General features: G+C 48.7%; 1 protein-coding gene across 1 annotated transcript in view; it reads left to right on the forward strand.

Annotated features, from left to right (window-relative positions):
* Positions 1-8,561, forward strand: part of CUX2 (cut like homeobox 2) — a gene marked incomplete at its 3' end in the record, with an annotated part of 260,276 nt that extends 251,715 nt beyond the window's left edge. The window contains exons 19-22 of the mRNA XM_082667961.1: positions 1,202-1,474; positions 2,704-2,892; positions 4,150-4,423; positions 7,769-8,561. Of these exons, the coding sequence (XP_082524087.1) occupies positions 1,202-1,474; positions 2,704-2,892; positions 4,150-4,423; positions 7,769-8,561 (1,529 nt within the window). The remainder of the gene's footprint in view (positions 1-1,201; positions 1,475-2,703; positions 2,893-4,149; positions 4,424-7,768) is intronic.
* Between the last annotated feature and the right edge of the window lie 11,309 nt (positions 8,562-19,870).

Here is a 19,870-nt window from a genome sequence, read left to right on the forward strand (position 1 = left end):
AGATGTATATATTGCAAAATGTTTACCGTGGTAAGGTTAGTTAACACACCCTTCCCCTCACATAATTACCATTTTGTTGTTATAGTGAGCACATTAAAGCTGTGCTCTCACAGCAACTGTCATCTAGTACAGGATTGTTAACTGCGGCCACCATGCTGTGCATCGGATCCCAGAACCTACTCATCTTATGTGGACATCTTTTCATTACATTATTTTTAATTGCTGCAGGGACTCATTGTATTTTATTTAGCTGATGCCCAGTAGTTGGGCTTGTAGGTCATTGCCAACTCCTTTTTTTCCTTAACTTTCAATTTTGATGTAATTTCTAATTTACCAAAGAGTTGAAGCCATAGAACAACCAACTTCCTAGACCCTACACACAGATTCACCAGTTGCTAATTTTGCCATATTTGTACTCTTTCTCTCTCGACCATTTGAGAAATTAATTGAAGACATCATGTCCCTTTACCCCTAAATGTTTCCAACAAGTATCTCCCAAGCATGAGAAATTTTACAATAATAACAGTACTGTTACATAACCCACCATCTATATTCAACTTTCCTCTGTTGTCCCAGTAATCACCTTTATATAATTTTATTTTTCCCTGTCCAGGATCAGATTCAGAATAACTTGTAGTTAGTCGTCATGTCTCTTCAGTCTCTTTCAGTTTGGACCATTCTTCTGCCTCTCTTTGTTTTTCAGTTTTGACATTTTTCAAGACTAGAAGCCAAGTTATGTTGTAGACTGGCTCAGTTCACCTTTGTCTGATGCTTCCTCGTGGTTAGATTCAGACTGTGCACTTTGGGCAGGAATATCACAGAAGTGATGCTGTGTCCTTCTCAGTACATTGTATCAGGAGGCACCAGTTGTTTATTTGTACTATGATTGGTGATGCTAACTTTGATCACTTGGTTAAGGTGGTGTCTGGCAGGTAGCTGTACTGTAAAGTTACTATTTTTCCCTTTGTAATTAATAAGTATCTTGTGGGGAGATACTTTGGGACTATGTGGATATCCTATTCCTCATCTAACTTTCATCTGCTAGTTTTCACATCCAGGATGGTCCTTGCCTGAGATATTACTATGGTGGTTGCAAAAGGGGTGCTGCCAACTCTTGGCTCTAGCAAACAAGCCTGCCCAAACCATGTGTGTCAATGCCAGATTGCAGTAACCACCTTCTCTGTCTCTCTGTGGCCCACAGCCAGTCCCACTGAACCAAGGTCCTCGCCATCCCCACCCCCTAGTCCCACGGAGCCACCGGAGAAGACATCCCAGGAGCCCCTGAGTCTGACACTGGAGAGCAGCAAGGAGAACCAGCAGCCGGAGGGACGCTCCAGCTCCTCGCTGGGTGGAAAGATGTACTCAGGCAGCCAGACCACAGCGGGCATCCAGGAGATTGTGGCCATGTCCCCTGAGCTGGACACGTACTCCATCACCAAGAGGGTCAAAGAGGTCCTCACAGACAACAACCTAGGTACAGGGTGGCAGGAATCAGGGATGCTTGGCTCCTACTTGCCTTAAGGAAAGTGCTGGCAGTGCGATCCCAGGCACTGGGGTCCTGCCTGCAGGTGCCAGTCAGCCCTGGGGCATCCAGGACCCTCTGGGAGGCATCTGACAATGACCTGGGTCTCTAGAGTGGGACACAAGGGAGGTCAGTACGGGCCTGAAAAGGACCTAAAATCCTGAGCCCACAGCTTTCAAAACTGCCTTCCAGGAGGACTTAGAGAATCCCAGTAACAGTGAGACTCTAACACAATCCTGATCCAGTGCTGGGGGCACAGAGGAGAAATCTGGATTCTTTAATTTTTTGAATCACAAACTCCTCCAAGTCTCAAATGGGTGTCAAGCCCCCCTCCCAGAGGGATACACACAAGCCCCAACTTTTCACTACAATTTCTATAATAAAAATAAGGCATCTTTATTTAAAAATACCAAATAGTACAGAAATAAAGAATTAAAATTTAAATAAAAAAGTAAAATCTCCCCTGCCTCCCCGTTCTCTGACACTTTCTGAACACATACAAGAATATATGTTCACCTAGTTTCTTCTTTTCTTTTTTCTAGATAGATGAAATTACACACAGGCTGTCCTTATACTTGCTTTTTAAAAATTAACACTGTTTGTGGACACCCTTCCAGTTTAGAATGAATAGACCACCTGCATTCTTTGTCACTGTTGCAAAATTTTTCAGGCCATGGATGCCCCACATTTTTTACCCAACTGATGAGCATTTTGCTTGTTCCCAATTTCCTGCTGCCTCTGAAACTGTGTCTGTATGCGTCTTTGTGCCCTTGGGCAAATACAACTGGAGGATAAATCCCAGGCAGTGGAATTGCTGGATCAGAGGATATGCACACTGACATTTCGATAAAACCTGTCAACTTGCTCTCTGACAAGGTGATACTAATTTGTACACATGAAGTTTGCAGACAATTTCAGGGATCCCCTAGGAGTGAAGAACATCTAAATCATGAAAGCATTTTTGTTTGGTAGCTGTCTGCCCGCCCCCATCTCATATTTTGCAGAAAGGTCTCTTCCAGATACACACCGGGGGTGGGTTCCCCCATGTGTCTAGTCCTCCCTTCTGAGTCAGTGGAGACATTCCCTAGGTTCTCCCATGTCTCTGGCCTATTTCTTGTGTTTCCTGGGAGCACCTCTGCCCAGCCTGGGCGTTACAGGTTGCCCTCCTCCCCTGTCTCCAGGGCAGCGGCTATTTGGGGAGAGCATCCTGGGGCTGACACAGGGCTCCGTGTCTGACCTGCTGTCCCGACCAAAACCCTGGCACAAGCTGAGCCTGAAGGGGCGGGAGCCCTTTGTGCGCATGCAGCTGTGGCTCAATGACCCCCACAATGTGGAGAAGCTGAGAGACATGAAGAAGCTGGAGAAAAAAGGTAAGCACTGGGTAAACTCAGGGTCCCAGATAAACCCAGATAAACTCAGGGTCCCAGTGAGTCCAGTCTCAGTCTGGTGTGGGGCTGCAAGAAATAGCAATTCCACAGAATATAACTGCAAGCCATTAAAACATTTACTACTTTTCCCCTGAAAATTCCAATAGCCCATCTCTCAGCATCCTTCCCCACACCGACAGCTACTCCAAAATCTTTTGTATATTCCGCAAAACCCCCTTTCTCTCTGATCCCTCCATCCTCTGCATCACCTCCCTATTGTATTACCTCCTTTGCCCATTACCCAGATTCTACACAACAAAGCACAGAATTGACCCAGCAAACAAGAATCCTCCCTTGTGGAAGTGGACAAGAAATTGCAGATTCTTACATGGTCTAATATTATTTTATATCCCTGAAAAAATGAGCTGGCATTGAGTACCTGTTTGTGCCCTCCCAGTCTCATGCTGTGAATAAGGGATTCCTGGATCTTAAAAAGCTCAGGGTCCAGTTGGGAAATAAGATACAAGGAGTTGGAAAGTCATCATCCAGGGCGCCAAGGCAGTTCATGATGAGGGCCCAGGGTCAAGCCAAGCTGTAAGCGGCACACGGAGCAGGGCCGAGTCCGGCTGTTGGCATCAGACAGCTGTACAGTTGAGAACTTGTCCTGCCACTTCCTGGCTGTGTGACCTTGGGCAAGTTACTTCCCTTCTCTGTGCCTCATTCTACTTCATCTGAAAGTAAGAGTCACAGCATCTACCTCAGGGCATTGCTGTGAGGATTAAATGAGACGCTAATGCCTTACTTCCTCCATTCTGAGGTGTGCCTTTTTTCCCCTACATTTTGACAATTTGAGGCTGAGATGCATCATGCAATTACTATGTTCGTTTAAAATTAATGTCCTGCCCCTGCCCCCAACAAAAGTAGTGAAATTCAGGGACACTTCTGACAATCAAGAGAATGCTCCAGAGCACCCTTTTTCGAGCACTTCCTTCCTGTCTGTGAGGCGAACCTTCTACATATGTTAACAATTAGAGTGCTAATGACCAGGTGTGGGTAGGCGAGCGCGTCTCGCGCGGAGGAAGTGAAAGGAGAGTAAGAAAGGAGAAAAGGCTGAGACTTCGTGGGGGTCCCAACGTTTGGGGCATGGAGGGCTTTGAGGACCGCTAGCTGATGCTTGGTTCAGCTCGGGTAGCAATGGGCCTCTGGTCGGCCGCTCTCAGCCCTCCCCCACTCCCTCCCCCACCCGCCCGCCCGCCCCAGCCTACCTGAAGCGCAGGTACGGCCTCATCAGCACCGGCTCAGACAGTGAGTCTCCAGCCACCCGCTCCGAGTGCCCCAGCCCCTGCCTGCAGCCCCAGGACCTGAGCCTCCTGCAAATCAAGAAGCCACGAGTAGTGCTGGCCCCTGAGGAGAAGGAGGCGCTGAGAAAGGCCTACCAGCTGGAGCCTTACCCCTCCCAGCAGACCATAGAGCTCCTCTCCTTCCAGCTCAACCTCAAGACCAACACCGTCATCAACTGGTTCCACAACTACAGGTAGGGATACTGAGTGGGTAGCCACTGGGAGGGTGGGAAGGGGTCTCAGTCGGCCCCCCTTCCCTGTCCCGGGGCCTGGAGGGAGCCCAGCGTGGCCTCTGGGAGATAAGAGGACCATATTGCTTTATAACATAGGCAGACCTGGATCTATTGATAAATCTCAGCTCAACCATTTCCAGCTGTGAGGCCTGGGCAAGGGACTTCACCTCCCTGAGCGTCAAGTCTTCTAACTTATAAAATGGGAACCATAATGGGATCTACTTCATATAGTTGTCTTGAGGATTTGATGGGCCAACGTATTTACATAAAATACCTGGCACACAGTTTGTGGTAGGTGTTGACATCATTATTGTCACTGTCTTTATTATGACTTCACCCAGCTTGCTCCGCGTCTGTGAAGGGACAGGGAATGGTGTTTGGGGCACAGGCCTGAGGAACCTTAACTACCCACTGAACCTTGTGTCAGAGCCCCGATTTGGGGCTCTTGGCGTCTCCCACTCCTAAGGCCAAAGGAAACCCCTGTGGCAGCCCCTCGGGCGCCATCCACCTCAGGGAATGGGTGATTCCTATTTCTGTGGTGCCTTCTCCCACTCACCAGTCCCTAGTCTTAGGAGTAGCTGACCTGCGGTGGGCTGGGCTGCCTGAGGGCATTGACTGGCTGAGTCCAGCAGTTTCCAAGGAGACCGCAGAAGGGCTTCCTGAGAGCCCTGCAGAGAAGGGTTGATGGGATTTCGAGGACCATCTCTGAGGCACTCCCCACCAAGCCTGTTGAGCAAGAAATGTCTCTGGTGCCTCTGTGGTGCCAGAGAGGAGAGTCTCTTGACCCCCAAGGGAGAAGAGGAAGGAGGAGCCTGGAAGGGTGGAATGCCTGAAGTCTCTCTCCACAGCCCAGGCATGGGCATCACACAGACCTGAGTTCAAGTTCCACCTTGGCTGTGTGTTACTGAGCAAATCACTGTACCTTTCTGAGTCTCATCCCTATTTTACAGATAAGGAACCTAATACTTAACCCCACAGTGCTGAATTGAGGATCAAATGAAACACTTCAAGCGTACATACTTTGTAAAATATTGCATATTATCCTGCTCAGACCCAGAGCCTGCCAAACAGCAAATGACATAGGTCCTTAAAGCCTCATGCCCTCCTTCCCTCCCAGGGGACATTCTCTCCCCTCTTGTTTCCCACGGGAACGGAGCCCTCCATTATTATTCAATGTATTCATTCAATAAATATTTGCCATGTATGCACAGTGAGCTAGGGTCAGGAGATACAGGGGTTCAAAGCTATCATCCCTGCCCTAGGGAGCTTAAAATCACAAACCAGATAATTTTGCAACAACCTAATAAATTCTGTAAAACAGGAATGAATACGGGGCTGAGGGAAAAGGGAATTCTACCTAGGGGAAACTTTATAGAGAGGTGGCCTTTGAGCTGGGTTTGAATGAGCAGAGAATTCCACTCCTAAAAGAAACCACTCTCAAAGAGTTCTAATTGTAGAATACATTACTTCATTTAGTAAATGTTTATTGAGCACCAGCTCTGTACCGAGCACCAGAGAGAACAAGACAAAGTCCTTGCCCTTAGCACCTCTTACAGACCAGCAGGGAAGGCCACTATTAAATGAGTACTTATATTAATGTATCATTACAACCTTCAGTGAGCTCTAGGAAAGGTGAACAATAGGATGTTTTCAGAAAAAACTACCAGGGAGGACCTGCTATAGATTTGGGAGTCAGGAATTGAAGAAAAGGACTAATTTTTACTATGGTGTAAATGACTATTAGCCTCATATTTATACTTGATCTACAGTTTGGAAGCTCTAATGACAGAGGCTCAGGCATTGAGCCATCCCAAAACACCCTCAGATCCCACCTTACTGGAAACGACTAGTGCTCCCCCTGGTCCCAGCAGCTTTTCCCTCTAGAGGGGACTGAAGGAGATGACAGAATCTCCTGGAAGGTGGGCAAGGCCACCTTTGTGGAGGGATTAGGAACTGAGAGAGAGAAGTGAACCAGATCACCCTTCACAGTCCCTCCAGGCTCAGGATCCTGGGATGGGGCCCCATCCCCCACCTGGGCAGGGAGCCAGGGAGGCAGGAGAGTGTAGCCGGACTGCTGGGTTCAGGGCCCAACTGCACTACTTGCTGGCTGTGTGACCGTAGCAGTCCCAGTGCCTCTTTGAGCCTTGTAATCTTTGTCAGTGGGAGTGAGACTAGTATCCTGCTCATAAGGTTATTATGAAAAATAAATGAAATAACCTGCAAAAGTGCTTGGCCCCGTACCTGGTACATGATAAGCACCCATCATTATGATGTTTATAATTAAAATTTATAAATGTATTATTTATCAGTAACATGTACTTTATTATTAATATTATAAATAATGGTATTAACATATGATGTCATTAATAAAAAAGGGCAGAGGGCTACAGCATTGAAGATAGATGCTGAGGAAGCCCTGTCGCTCTATGACCTTGGACGAGTGATTTGACCTCTCTGGACCTCATGCTATTAGGAAAATAGTTAATGGAGTTAGACTCATTCCTATCATTTCCTGCTCTAAAACATAATATATAAGTTTCCCTCTGACAACAGGGAGGCCATTGAAGTGAAGAGAGGAAGGGTTCTGGACTGGAGTTCAGGGTTCCCAGCTACTGGTCCCAGCTCTGCCTCTGTGTGCCTTGGTGACCTAGACAAGTTATTCTGTGTGCCTCAGTTTTCCCTTCTGGGCTGATGTCTAAGAGTCCCTCCAGGAAAGAAGCAGGGGGTTATTGGCACAAACTAGATCTGGGTTTGACTTTGAAAAATGCTCTAAAACAGTGCTGTCCAATAGAAATACAGTGAAAGCCACATATATAATATAAAATTTTCTAGTAACCACATTAAAAATAAAAAGAAACAGGTGAAATTAATGTAATAGTATATTTTATTTAGCTCAGTATATACAGATATAACCATTTCAACATGTGATCAGTATAAAAACTTTAATAATGAGAGAGCCACATGTGACCAGTGGCCACTGCACTGGACAGCACAGGTCTAGATTGTGAGCTTCGGGATCCAACAATCCTGAGTTCAAGTCCTGGTTCTGCCACTTACTGGCTGTGAAACCTGGGGCAAGTCATTCAACATCTCTGAGCCTTGTTTCCTCCTCTATGAAGTGGGGATAATAATAGCACCCACCTTGCAGAGTTGTTGAGAGGACTTACTAAGATGCTGCATGTGAAGAAGCTTATGCCTAGTGAGCCCCCAGGGAAGTGGGTGGGGTCAGAAGGCCACTCATGTGATTTGACTCCAGGGTTAGCCGGTCCCCGTCCAGCCCCTTGCTCACCGCCGTCTCTGCCCCAGGTCCCGGATGCGCCGGGAGATGTTGGTGGAGGGGACCCAAGAGGAACCAGATCTCGACCCCAGTGGGGGTCCTGGCATCCTACCGCCAGGCCACTCCCACCCAGACCCCACTCCGCAGAGCCCCAACTCTGAGGCTGAGGACCAAAAGCCTACTGTGAAGGAACTAAAGCTTCAGGAGGGTCCCGAGGAGAGCATCACACCCCTGACCACCCAGGACAAGACGCAAGTGAGGATTAAACAGGAACAGACTGAGGATGCTGAGGAAGAGGCCGGCAGCCAGGACTCAAAGGAGCTGGACAAAGGCCAAGTTTCCCCCAAAGAGGTGCATCCTGACCCTCTGGGTAACGACGGACTCCCAAAAGCAGCCCCTGGGCTCCTTCTTCCAGGCGGGGCCACCCCAGCCTGCCCCTCGCTACAGCCCCTCCAGGAGAGCGAGGGCGGGGAGTGGCTACACCCGGACCCTCTAAGTTTTAAGTCGGCCTCGGAGTCCTCACGCTGCAGCCTAGAGGTGTCACTGAACTCACCCTCAGCTGCCTCCTCGCCGGGCCTCATGATGTCTGTGTCACCTGTTCCTTCCTCTTCAGCCCCCATCTCCCCATCCCCACCCGGCACCCTCCCTGCCAAAGTGCCGAGTGCCAGCCCCACTGCCGACGCAACCGGGGCCTTGCAACCCAGCACCAAGGTGAACCCCAACTTGCAGCGGCGGCATGAGAAGATGGCCAACCTGAACAGCATCATCTACCGGCTGGAGAGGGCTGCCAATCGCGAGGAGGCCCTGGAGTGGGAGTTCTAAAGGTGGGGGCAAGGGGCTCGCCGCGGGGGCCACCTTCCCTCTCACTCAGGGCGGGGTCAGGAAGGGAGGAGCTCAGCCATCAAAACGTGGACCGCAGTGTCGCGCCGCTTGACAGTTTTGGTTGTGATCCCGGTTCCGTGAAGTCGTGAGTGAGCAGGTGAGGCAGGTGCCTCTGCTTCCCCTTTTCAGCAGCCCCTGCCCCGGGGATCACCCCCTTCTCCACTCTGGCCCCTCTACAGGAGGCAGAAGCAAAGTGGCGCCACATTCTTCCCCTGGAAACTCCAAACTCTTTTAGAAAAGTAAATATTTATAGACCTCTTTTAGATATTTTAATAAAGGATCCTTTGGAATTTATTCCCAGCTGATGCTGTTTTGATATTACAGAGAGTTATGAAATCAGGATACCGTCACAACTGTTGCGAAGTATACACTGAAGTTGTGTCATTTTTGCCACTAGATGAGATTAAAAGGAGACAGTTGTTCAAAGCCATCACAAAACACTATAAGACTGACCAAAATTCAGATAACCTTTGAACCACGGTTTTTTCCCATGTCTGTCTGTGAGACACAGTCCATTGCTACTGCCCTTCCAGAAACCATGTTGAAAAGAGAAAGTCCAGAAGACTCTAAATGAAAACCTTGATGCCGTTGAGGATGTGTTTCATTCTGGTGGTCTGTTATGCAACCTTGATAACACAGAATGTCCCATGCCATTGTAAATGTTGTAGAGATGTGGGCTGTGGCCGACCATCCTATCTGAGATGTAACATGGTACAAAACAAACTGCTTACACTCCCTCTTGTCAGAAACCTGTGGACCGCAGGGGGTAGACAATCCACCTCGTCCGTCTGTAGACAAGATGTGGTTCCGAATCCTTCGGAAAGCCAGGTACGGGGGTAGGTGATTAGAGGGTGGCGCTCGAACCAGAGTGACCCCATCCCCCAGCCTGAATCGTGGCCACAGTGCAGGAAGTTTCCCCACTGGCTTTCCAGAGCAAGACTGTGGCCGCCATCTTCCTCTCTTTGTGTTTTAAGAAAATAACAGCGTTGGTCGTCCCACAAACACCCAGCTCAGCACCCAGCACCAAGAAGTAGATTCATCCAACTAGAGACCCCAAGCTCCCCTTCTCATCATCATCTTTCTCAAGTTGACCCTGATGCTTTCCGGAAGTCTGCACCTCCAGGTTTATGCAGAATAAAGCTAAAAGGTTGAGTTCACCTCAGCATGACCACCATATCCCTGTCTCAAGTCCAACTTCCTGCCTTCTAACACATGACCTTTTTGAGAACAAAGACTCAACCCCTCAACTCAAAGAAGCCCACCCTCCAGTGTCTTCATCACCCTGGTTTTTAGGGGAAGAGTTCCCAATTTGGATGGAACAGCCACCATATTGGTTGTTGAATCTCTCCTGTTATTATTTCTTTTACTTTTTCAAACTCTGTGGGAAGGTTGAGTTGGGTGACTTCCCAGCTGAATCCAGAATGACGATGAAAAAGTGGTCATAATCGGTGCCAACCCAGTACCAGGGGGAAAGATGGCTGACAGGGGTTTCAAGGATGCAGCGAACATTTTGAAACCCAGGCCAGCAAAATCCAGTGACCAGAAGGGGTCATTTGAGGGGTGTTCCAGAAATCTCAACTCTCATGCACCCAGCCCAGGCTGCAGTCTCCACACCAATCAATGAAGAACAATGCAAACCCTGCAGGAAAACCTCCTTTTCCATACACCCAGGCTATGCATTGAAGAGTTTTCCACTGTATACATTTTTATCCAGATGAAGGTATTTTTATATTTTGACAATAGGAAACAGTGACCAATTTTCAGAGTAATCAAATCTGGAACAAACGAAACATCTCATTTTAGCCACCCTGTCCCAATTAAGGCAACCGTGGGGGACACACCACTTTTTACTGTTGAAACCCACGCAGCATTGAAATCCAGGCTTACGTGCAGACTGCAATCCTTAGAGGACTAAATCTGGCTTTTGTGTGACGGGATTTGAATAAGCACTTAGTATAGTCTTTTGAACACGGAAATCCTGTTGTACTTAAAGCTAGCAGACCTGTGAACAACTTTGTCAGGTTCACGTCCTATAACGGTAAACACAGAACAAAAACCCACAAGACTGTTTCTATGAGAGATTGATGAACTTTGTTTAAATTAAAAAAAAAAAAAAGGAACACGTTCTGTAATAAATCGTCGCTCAATACAGAATTGTATAATAACATCTGCGTGTCCTGCTTGCTTTGTTCTGGAGCTGTGGGTACAAATTGGGGGTCAGATCTGGCCCTTAGGTGTTTTACGGTACTTTTAAAAACTGGTTTTTAAATTCATTTGCCACCATGAAAATATGAGGGCTTGTCACATAAAAATCGTGATTTTCTTGTATTAATATATTCTTTTTTAATTTTTATTTAATATTAGAGTACAGCTGATTAACAACGTTGTGTTAGTTTCAGGTGTACAGCAAAGTGATTCAGTTATACATGTACATGTATCTATTCTTTTTCAAATTCTTTTCCCATGTAGGTTATTACAGAGCAGAGTTCCCTGTGTTATACAATAGGTCCTTGTTGGTTATCTAGTTTAAATTTGCAGTGTGTACATATCAATCCCAAACTCCCAATCTACCCCTCCCCCCCATCCTTCCCCCTCTGGTAACCGTAAGTTCGTTCTCTACGTCTATGAGTCTGTTTCTGTTTTGTAAATGAGCCCAACTGTATGATTTTTTTAGATTCCGCATATAAGCGATGTTATATGACATGTCTTTCTCTGTCTGACTTCACTTAGTATGATCATCTCCAGATCCATCCATGTTGCTGCAAATGGCATCGTTTCATTCTTTTTTATGGCTCAGTAATATTCCATTGTGTATATGTACCACATCTTCTTTATCCATTCATCTGTCAATGGACATTTAGGTTGCTTCCATGTCTTGGCTATTGTAAACAGCACTGCAGTGAAGACTGGGGTACATGTATCCTTTCAAACCGTGTTTTTCACCGGATATATGTCCAGGAGTGGGCTAGATCATGTGGTAGCTCTATTTTTAGTTTCTTAAGGAACCTCCATACTGTTCTCCATGGTGGCTGTACAAATTTACATTCCCACCAGCAGTGTAGGAGGGTTCCCTTTTCTCCACACCCTCTCCAGCATTTATTGTTTGTAGACTTTTGGATGATGGCCATTCTGCTGGTGTGAGGTGATATCTCATTGTAGTTTTGATTTACATTTCTCTAATAATTAGCAACGTTGAGCATCTTTTCATGTGCCTCTTGGCCATCTGTATGTCTTCTTTGGAGAAATGTCTATTTAGGTCTTCTGCCCATTTTTTGATCGGGTTGTTTGTTTTTTTGATATTGAGCTGCATGAGCTGTTTGTAAATTTTGGAGATTAATCCCTTGTCAGTAGCATCGTTTGCACGTATTTTCTCCCATTCTGTGGGTTGTCTTTTCGTTTTGTTTATGGTTTCCTTTTCTGTGCAAAAGCATTTGAGTTTAATTTGGTCCCATTTGTTTATTATTTTTTTTAATTTCCATTACTCTAGGAGACGAATCGAAAAAGATACTGCTGCGATTATGTCAAAGAGTGTTTTCTCTAAGAGTTTTATAGTATCCAGTCTTACATTTAGGTCTTTAATCCATTTTGAGTTTATTTTTGTGTATGGCGTTAAAGAATGTTCTAATTTCATTAAAAATCTTGATTACTGGCTTCACTGGAAAACAGTAAGATCTGGCCACACAGGGCCCACATTCCAACATGACAGCAGCTAGCTGGGGAGTGGCCCTCCCCATTAGGACATGTGTCTGCACCTGCACCACCTGCCCAGGTCCTGTGGGCATCTCGGTTGGTGATTGTGCTGTGGGCTCCAACAAAGGAAGATGGAAGGATTGGAATACACGTTCCACTCATTGCAGAAGGTGGAAGCTGGTTAGACTCTGGGGTCTAGATCTGAGGAGCTGAGACTGTGCCCTGCCCCAATCGGGGGCCACAGGCCGTGGCCCTAAGACCAGCCAGTTTACAAGCTGTGCCTACCTCAGTGGAGTGTGTGAGTGGCGGGTGCCTCTAGACTCCTGATGGAAAAGTGCCAAGAGGGGCTTTCTGGTGGCCAACACAGCAGTGCCCCTTTCCCAGCTGTATAACTAGGGCCTCGGTCTCCCCATCTGTAAAATGGGGGTATCACAGCAGCCAACTCAAAGGGTCATTATCAGGAATGATGATGCATGTAAAACACATAAGACAGTGTGTGGCACATAAGGGCTCAGTGTTCCGTACTGTTTTCATGAGTGGGGGTTGGGTTCCTTCAACCCATGATGGTGAGTCTCTCTGTGTATCAAGCTGCAGGAGGTTTGTTTTTTCTTGACCAATAATGTCAAGAGAGTTCCCTAAGTGGCATTAAACATTATTCACCCGTGAGCCAAGGGCACGTGGCATCCCAAGACAGACCTTTCCTCTTTGTCTGGAAAACTTCTGATCACCCCAGTTTTTCCACACGTCCTTGCGGTGGGAATGAAATGATGAGTGAACTCCTCCTTGGTTAGGGTAACTAATTGCTCCAAAGTAAAGCCAAAGAGAGGCCTTTTGGACACTTGGTTTGCAGCTCCGGAGGTCAGAAGTCAGAAATCCTCAGGATGTGGCCGCGGGTTGTAGGTGGGGGCAGGAGTGGAGGAGGAAGCCTCATCTGACACACACAAGTCACCTAAGAACCTGTAGACGTAGGTGCCCCCTGGGCTCTGGGAACCAAAGCTCCCTCTGGACCATTATTAGCTTTGGTGTTGACATTGTGTCTGCAGTCGCTGTCCATCTGGAGTGGAAAATGCAGCAAAAACACAGAAATGTGGAATTCTGAACTAGGGACCATGGGAGAGCAAGAGTGGAGAGACCAGAGAGGAATGAGAAGGCAGGGGAGGCCTTACAGGCAGAGGCAGGTTTAGATCAAGGAACAGAAGGGAGGAGAGAGCTGAGCTGGGGGCAATATGGCGACTGTTCATCCAGGTAATAACTATAGATTGAGTACCTGCTGTGTGCTCAGTGCTTCAGTGGTGGAAACACCACGAGAGCGTGAATAGGGGGATCCTGGAAGGCTTCCTGGAGGAGGAGGCATCTCAGCTGACCCCTGAAAGACAATAGGATTTAGAGAAGCATAAGAGGAGAGCAGAAGGAATAGCTGGCAAGACATGGGACAGGGACAAGGACATGGGGAAACAAATCCAAAGGAGGCTAGAATTTGAGGTGCAGGGAAGAAGAGGGACAAGGGCTAGATCCTGAAGCCCCCTGGGGCATGGTGGGAAATAGGCCTTTCTCCTGAGGGCACTGGGGAGCCATGGGTGGTATGAGGCAGGGGGTTGCTGTGGTCAGACTTGCACTTCCAGGAGGTTAGGAGGTTCCATCTGCCTGAGGAGACGGCAGACCAAAGGAGAGTGGCCGGGCCCACTCCCAGTGCAGGCCCTGATCTCAGGCTTCTGCGGTCCTTGCTTCCCACCCCTGCCCTCCTTTTCTTCCTAATTATGCTGCTCGCATCGGGCCAGCAGCCCCACCTCCCATCATCTCCTGGGGAATGAAAAAGCTAGACCTCATCTGGCTGACTGGCCCATGACTGCTGGCATGACTATCCTAGAAGTCACTCTAAAGGACAGAGCTCCATAGCTAAAGCATAGGGTGTGTGTTGCTTTGCAGGTACCCAGAAGGCTGGAGCCACCTCTCAAAACCCCAGAGCAGTAGAGATGGGGCAGGGACCACCCTGACTACCTTGGCCAACAATTAGAGGGATAAAACAGTTGATCTCTTTAATGGTCTGTGACCTTCTCCAGCCCCCTGGGGTATAGTTATTAAAAACAATAGCTTTGAACTCATCCTGGCCTGGGTTTGACTCTCTACTATTAGGTAACCTGAGGACCCTTTAATGAGATTCAGTTCCCTTATCTGTAAAATGGACATGATCGTAATAGTATCTACCTGTATTTGTTGTCTATTACTGCATAACAACCCCAAACTTAGTGGCTTAAAACAATAAACGTTTATCTCACAATCTCTGTAGGTCAGGAATTTGGGAGTGGCTTGACTGGGTGGCTCTGGCTCCTTGGTCTCTCATGAGGTTACAGTTAAGCTGTCAGCCATGGCTACAGTCATCTGAAGGCTGTTCTGGGGCTGGAGAATCCACTTCCAAGAAGGCACACTCAGATGGTGGGTGAGCAGGTGCTGGCTGTTGGCTGGGCATTTCAGTTCCTCTGCAAGTGGCCCTCTCCATGGGGCTGCTTGAGCATCCTTACAACATGGCAGCTAAGAGTGAGCAAGGCAGAGGCTGTGGTGTCTTCCATACCCTAGATTTGGAAGCCCCACTGTCGCTTCCACAGTATCCTCTTGGCTACACGGGTTTGCCATTATTCAGTGTGGGAAGGGACTTCACAAGGGTGTGTACCCCAGGAGGCAAGGATCGTCAGGGAGGCTGGCTACCACACTGCCTTGTAAGTTTCCTTGAAGATTAAATGAGCATTTCTTAAGCTATGGTTCTAAAATCCCTTGTTTCCTACTCAAAATGCAGATTCCTGGGTCCTGCTCCAACCTCCTGACCAAAATTCCTGGAGCCAGAGCCCAGGAATCTGCATTTTAAGAACTATTCCCCCCCCCACCCCAACCAGGTGACTCAGACATCATAGGTCTCAGTAAATGGGAGGCAGTTCTAATTCATTCTGCTTTGTTTGGCCTCACTGTGTGTGCCAGGCCCTATGAAGGATGATGGTGCAACAGAAGAGCATAGGAGTACAGAACAAACATTCACTGGGTGTCTTGGTGTAGTCGGTAACTGTTGGGTTGAAAGAAATTGTGATCCACTTAAAGATGTGCACACCGTTTATTGGGAAGATCCAGAGTAAACCTTGTGAAACCCAAAGGCAGGAAATTCAACCAGGCTTCGGAACACTGCAGTCTATCTTGAGCTGTTTGTTCTCTCTCTAAGGCCGCCTCATACCCAACTTAGTCTGTCCATCCATACACCCCCCCAACACCCACTCCCGCTGATTCAAAATTCCCTGGACCCTGATTGGCTCAGCTTGTGTCTCGGGACCAACTCCTGCCCAAGCAGCTGTGGTCAGGGAGGGTAGAATCACGTGAGCTGAATGGGCACGGGAGGCAATTTTTGACATACCTGTGCCGGGCACTGTGCCAGGCCTTGGGGGCACATGGGAGGCAGACTTGTCCCTGCTCTCAAGGAGCTGCAGTCTAGGGGGCCTACTTGCGCCACCCCAGGATTTCTTGGCCCCGTAGCTAGAGAAACAATGACCATAGTGCCCCTGAACGATGAAGAGAGGGCAGTGGCAGCAGCCCCGGTGCCCAAGTGCTTTCAGAGCTGCAGCTGGCAAGAACAGACAGAGCCATGGCCCCAAGCACGGGGAGACCAAGCCGAGGCAGCTCTGACCCCTCTGTCAGGAGCGGGCAACTGTTTTGAAACCCTAAGTGGAAAACAGCTCACGGGCCCAGTCCTCATCAGAAAACGCGAAGCCTGCAGCTGGGCTTAAGCGGTTTATTGTTTTACTGCCGTGGAGGAGTTATTTTGAATGCTGCGACTTTAGAAGTTGGGACGAGTAGCAGGGCCTTTTCCATAACAAAGTTTGTGTAAGGTGAGGTAAGGTGATCTGGGGAGGGATTGCGTGAGGGGGGAGTGGACAGTTGGCACCAGATCTAGCCAGAGTAGAGACAAAACAGCCCTGTTGAGGAACATACAAGATACTGAGCCACAAGTGGGGGAGGCAGAGAGTGCTATTCTTTCAATATTTGTCCCACTCAGAAGAGGAGAGAGGAAGGCATCCATGGAGAGGATGAGCAAAACAGTGGCCCTTCTACTGTGCTAGACAATCCACTCTAGCCCAAACCTTCACCCCAGTGAGCTGACAACAGCCCTGTCTGTGGCTGGCTACCCAGAGCCATGCTCCTTAAAGGGAACAGCTGCAGTCACTCAAGCTTATCCGTTAGGAAGCCTCTGACTGCAAATAACAAAAAAAGTCCCCCTCGAAGCTTTACACATTTATTACCTCAAACAACAGGACTTCCAGAAGAAGGGCGGGTTCTCAGGTCCATTGATGCAGCAGGTCAAGGATATTTTCCAGTGTGTGCTAAACTCAGCAGGGGATGTTTTCCTTAACGTGGCCTACTTCAGGATCACGAGATGGCTACCATGGCTCCAGGCTTCAGACATAGCTTACTTCCAGAGCTCTTCATTGTGTCTCTTTTTAGAAGCAAGAATGCCCTTCTACTCTTATCTGTCAGGCACAGATAGACACACATATATATATATATATATATATATATATATATTTTTTTTTTTTTTTTTCGGCTGCAGCTTGCGGGAATCCTAGTTCCCCGACCAGGGATCAAACCCGGGCCCTCGGCACTGAACACACAGAGTCCCAGCCCCTGGACCACTGGAGAATTCCCTGTATATATCTTTTTTTTAATATGAGTTTCAGGTGCACAGCATTAATAATTCGACATCTATATACACTAAAAGTGACCACCACCACAAATCTAGTTGTCATCCATCACCATACAGTTGACCCCCTTCACTCATTTCACCCACCCCCAACACACAGCCATTCTTTAGCAGGTCAAGTTTAGCCAGTCCCTGAATATCAGATGGGAGTAGCACAACTGACCGAATTTGACTAATCATTTAGCGTGGATGGATGTTGGGCAGTGAGCCCATTACTTCTGGCCTAATTGCACTCCTTGAGGTTCTCATCCCCTACCCCAAGTGGCTTCTCAGAATATTCCTTCTGAACACATACAGTATCCTCCAAACACTGTTCAAGTGAAGACAACTTCCTCAACTTTGTCACACTCCTGGGATGCTGTGGTCTTCCTCAGGCTCATGGCCCGAACACCTCCCCGGGGTCAAGAGGAAACACTGTTAGCAGGTGGACGCACAACACTGAGGTACTGACTGACTTGTCACCCCTCCCCGTTTCATTCCTAAGAAGCCAGGCAGGTGAGGGCTCACCTGTGACCCTCCCTCTTGGGGCTGCCTCTCCAGCTATTTCCCCCATTCTGGGCCTCAGGCCTTGCAGTGGCCGCGGTCACAAATGCCACGGGCAGCACCCTGACTCAGCCTATGTGGGGAGGCACTTCCCCAACCCCGTCTGTCAGCTGGGGTCCCAGGAGAGGTGGAAGGAATTACTCAGCATGTACTGGTTGCTCACGAGTAGCATGATTCCCTGACCTTGGTATTTTTCTCCCTCTTTGAACTTGTTCTGCAGACCAAGGACTGTAGGTTGCTCATCCCAAGCCACATTTTCCTGAATGTGCATGATTTTTCCAGGCTGGCAAGAGACATGTGACCAAGCTCTGGATCCACATCAAGAGGACCTAGGGCCTAGTCTATCATACTAGATGACCTTGGGCCAGCCCCTTCCCATCTGTAAACCCTCCATTAGCCCAGCAAACACACTTGAGGCTGAGATAACAGATATACAGCATAAATACTGCCACCATCTGCCCTTTGCTCACAGCAGACATCACTAATCAATCACAGGCTATTTCCCTCTGAACTAGCATTGGTGCCGGAATCCTCCTCACTCCAGGCCCAGAGGCAGCCACCAGGAACTGATCAGTGAGAAGAGCCAAATTTTGGCTTTTCCCTTTGGCATCCCTCCCAATTGTCAGGCCTTCAGCCCACAGTTGACTTTTTATCCTCATCTTTACCCCTGCCTTCTCTCCCCTCTGAAAAGGAACTTTGGGACTCCATTTCCTCATATTCCTCTCAAAGACTCTGCCTTTTCCCACAGGATTCCAGAGGTTTATGTCCCTGCTCTGACACTTTTCAGCTGTGTGAACTTGGAAGATTTCTTAACCTCTCTGAGCCTCAGTTTCCTCATCTGTAAAAGGGGGCCAGTATCTGCCATAGAGGTTGTAAGAATGTGCCTGACAGAGCATCAGCCAGGGAGCACTCAGCACACTCTAGTCGCTTCTCCTGTAGGGCCTGCCCCTGGCTCTGCCAGGCAAATCAATCCAGGACTTTGATGGGGGAAAAGAATGATATAACCAGCCATTACTTGACAAACCTTTGTTTATTTTATTTTAGCCTTTATATCCCTCTCTCAGACTGCCTGATTATCTCTCCCCAGCCCAACTCCGGAGGCAGCCTGACCGCAGGTTGTGCTTTGGGGGTGGGTGGGGGGAGATTGTACCTTTAGTGCTTGTAAACCTACACCAGGACTGGGGCCAACACCTCACCACATCAGCTAGGTCTGGCCAGGACATGGGCACTGGGCAGTTCCTAACACCCCCTGAGACCCAAAGCCTGTGGACAAGAGCTGCCATCCCCATCCCCACCACTGAGGACTTGGGGAAGAGGGGCATGGAAAGCGTACCAAGACCCCCAGAGCACCTGCAGGAGAGCAGGGCTTGCCAGGGAGAAGGCAAAGAACCAGGTGAGATTCTTGAGGTTCCTGTGTCTCCATCCAAGGCTCCTTGCCCTCTCCCTGGGGGCAGTGCCAACTATCCCCGCCCCCCTCACTGGCCAAACCCAGAACCAGGCACCCTATCCCTTCCCACCAGCCAACAAGGAACAAAAGCAGTGAAAACACCAAGCTTTGTTGCTAGGGAAAAAAACACCCGAAGTATTTAAATTAAACCTGAAGCTCCAGTCAACTGAGCCAGCAGTGAGCTGGTGATTGCAGACACACAGACAGCTCCCCATTCTTCCCCAAGGTCCAAGGTCTCCAAAGCCAGCAGGAAGGGGCTAAGGGCCGCATCTGTCTGTCACCAAGAGGGAGCCTCAGGGGAAATAAAGATTAGGGCAGGGGTGTCCTCAGGGGGTCCCAATTTGGGGGCACTGAGGACTGTAAACATGACCCAGCTTGAGGGCCAGGGGTGTCCCAGCCCCCCGAGATTCTCCCTGGATGAAGAACGGCCACTGTAGTGAGTGAAAAACAAGTTGGTCTCGAAGCAAAGCGAGACCTGGTCTCCCTCTTGGAATATTGTGGGCGAGAAGGGGGCTGAGTCTGTGAGCTCAGAGAGGGGCTGTGATGGAGGGAGAGGGTTCTGGAAGCCAAATACGGCTTTGCAGCTGCTGCTTTGCCCCTGTCAGATTGGCACCTGGGCCCTTTCTGGGCCGTGAGTCAGCTCATGGCCCCTCCTCCCTAGGGGAACCTGCTGGAAAGTCAGCTCAGGCCACAGCTGCCCAGCCCAGGACTGGACGAGGTCAGGCGAGCTCCCGAGAGGCCCTGCCCCAGGCTGGCTCTGGGAAAAGACAGAGGATGTGGCTAAGCAGTGCTGGGAGAGCGTGAGGGCTGCCACAGGAGCACAGATGTGGCCCG

Source organism: Grampus griseus, assembly GCF_964374135.1.
Source record: "Grampus griseus genome assembly, chromosome: 12".
Classification (NCBI taxonomy): Eukaryota; Metazoa; Chordata; class Mammalia; order Artiodactyla; family Delphinidae; genus Grampus; species Grampus griseus.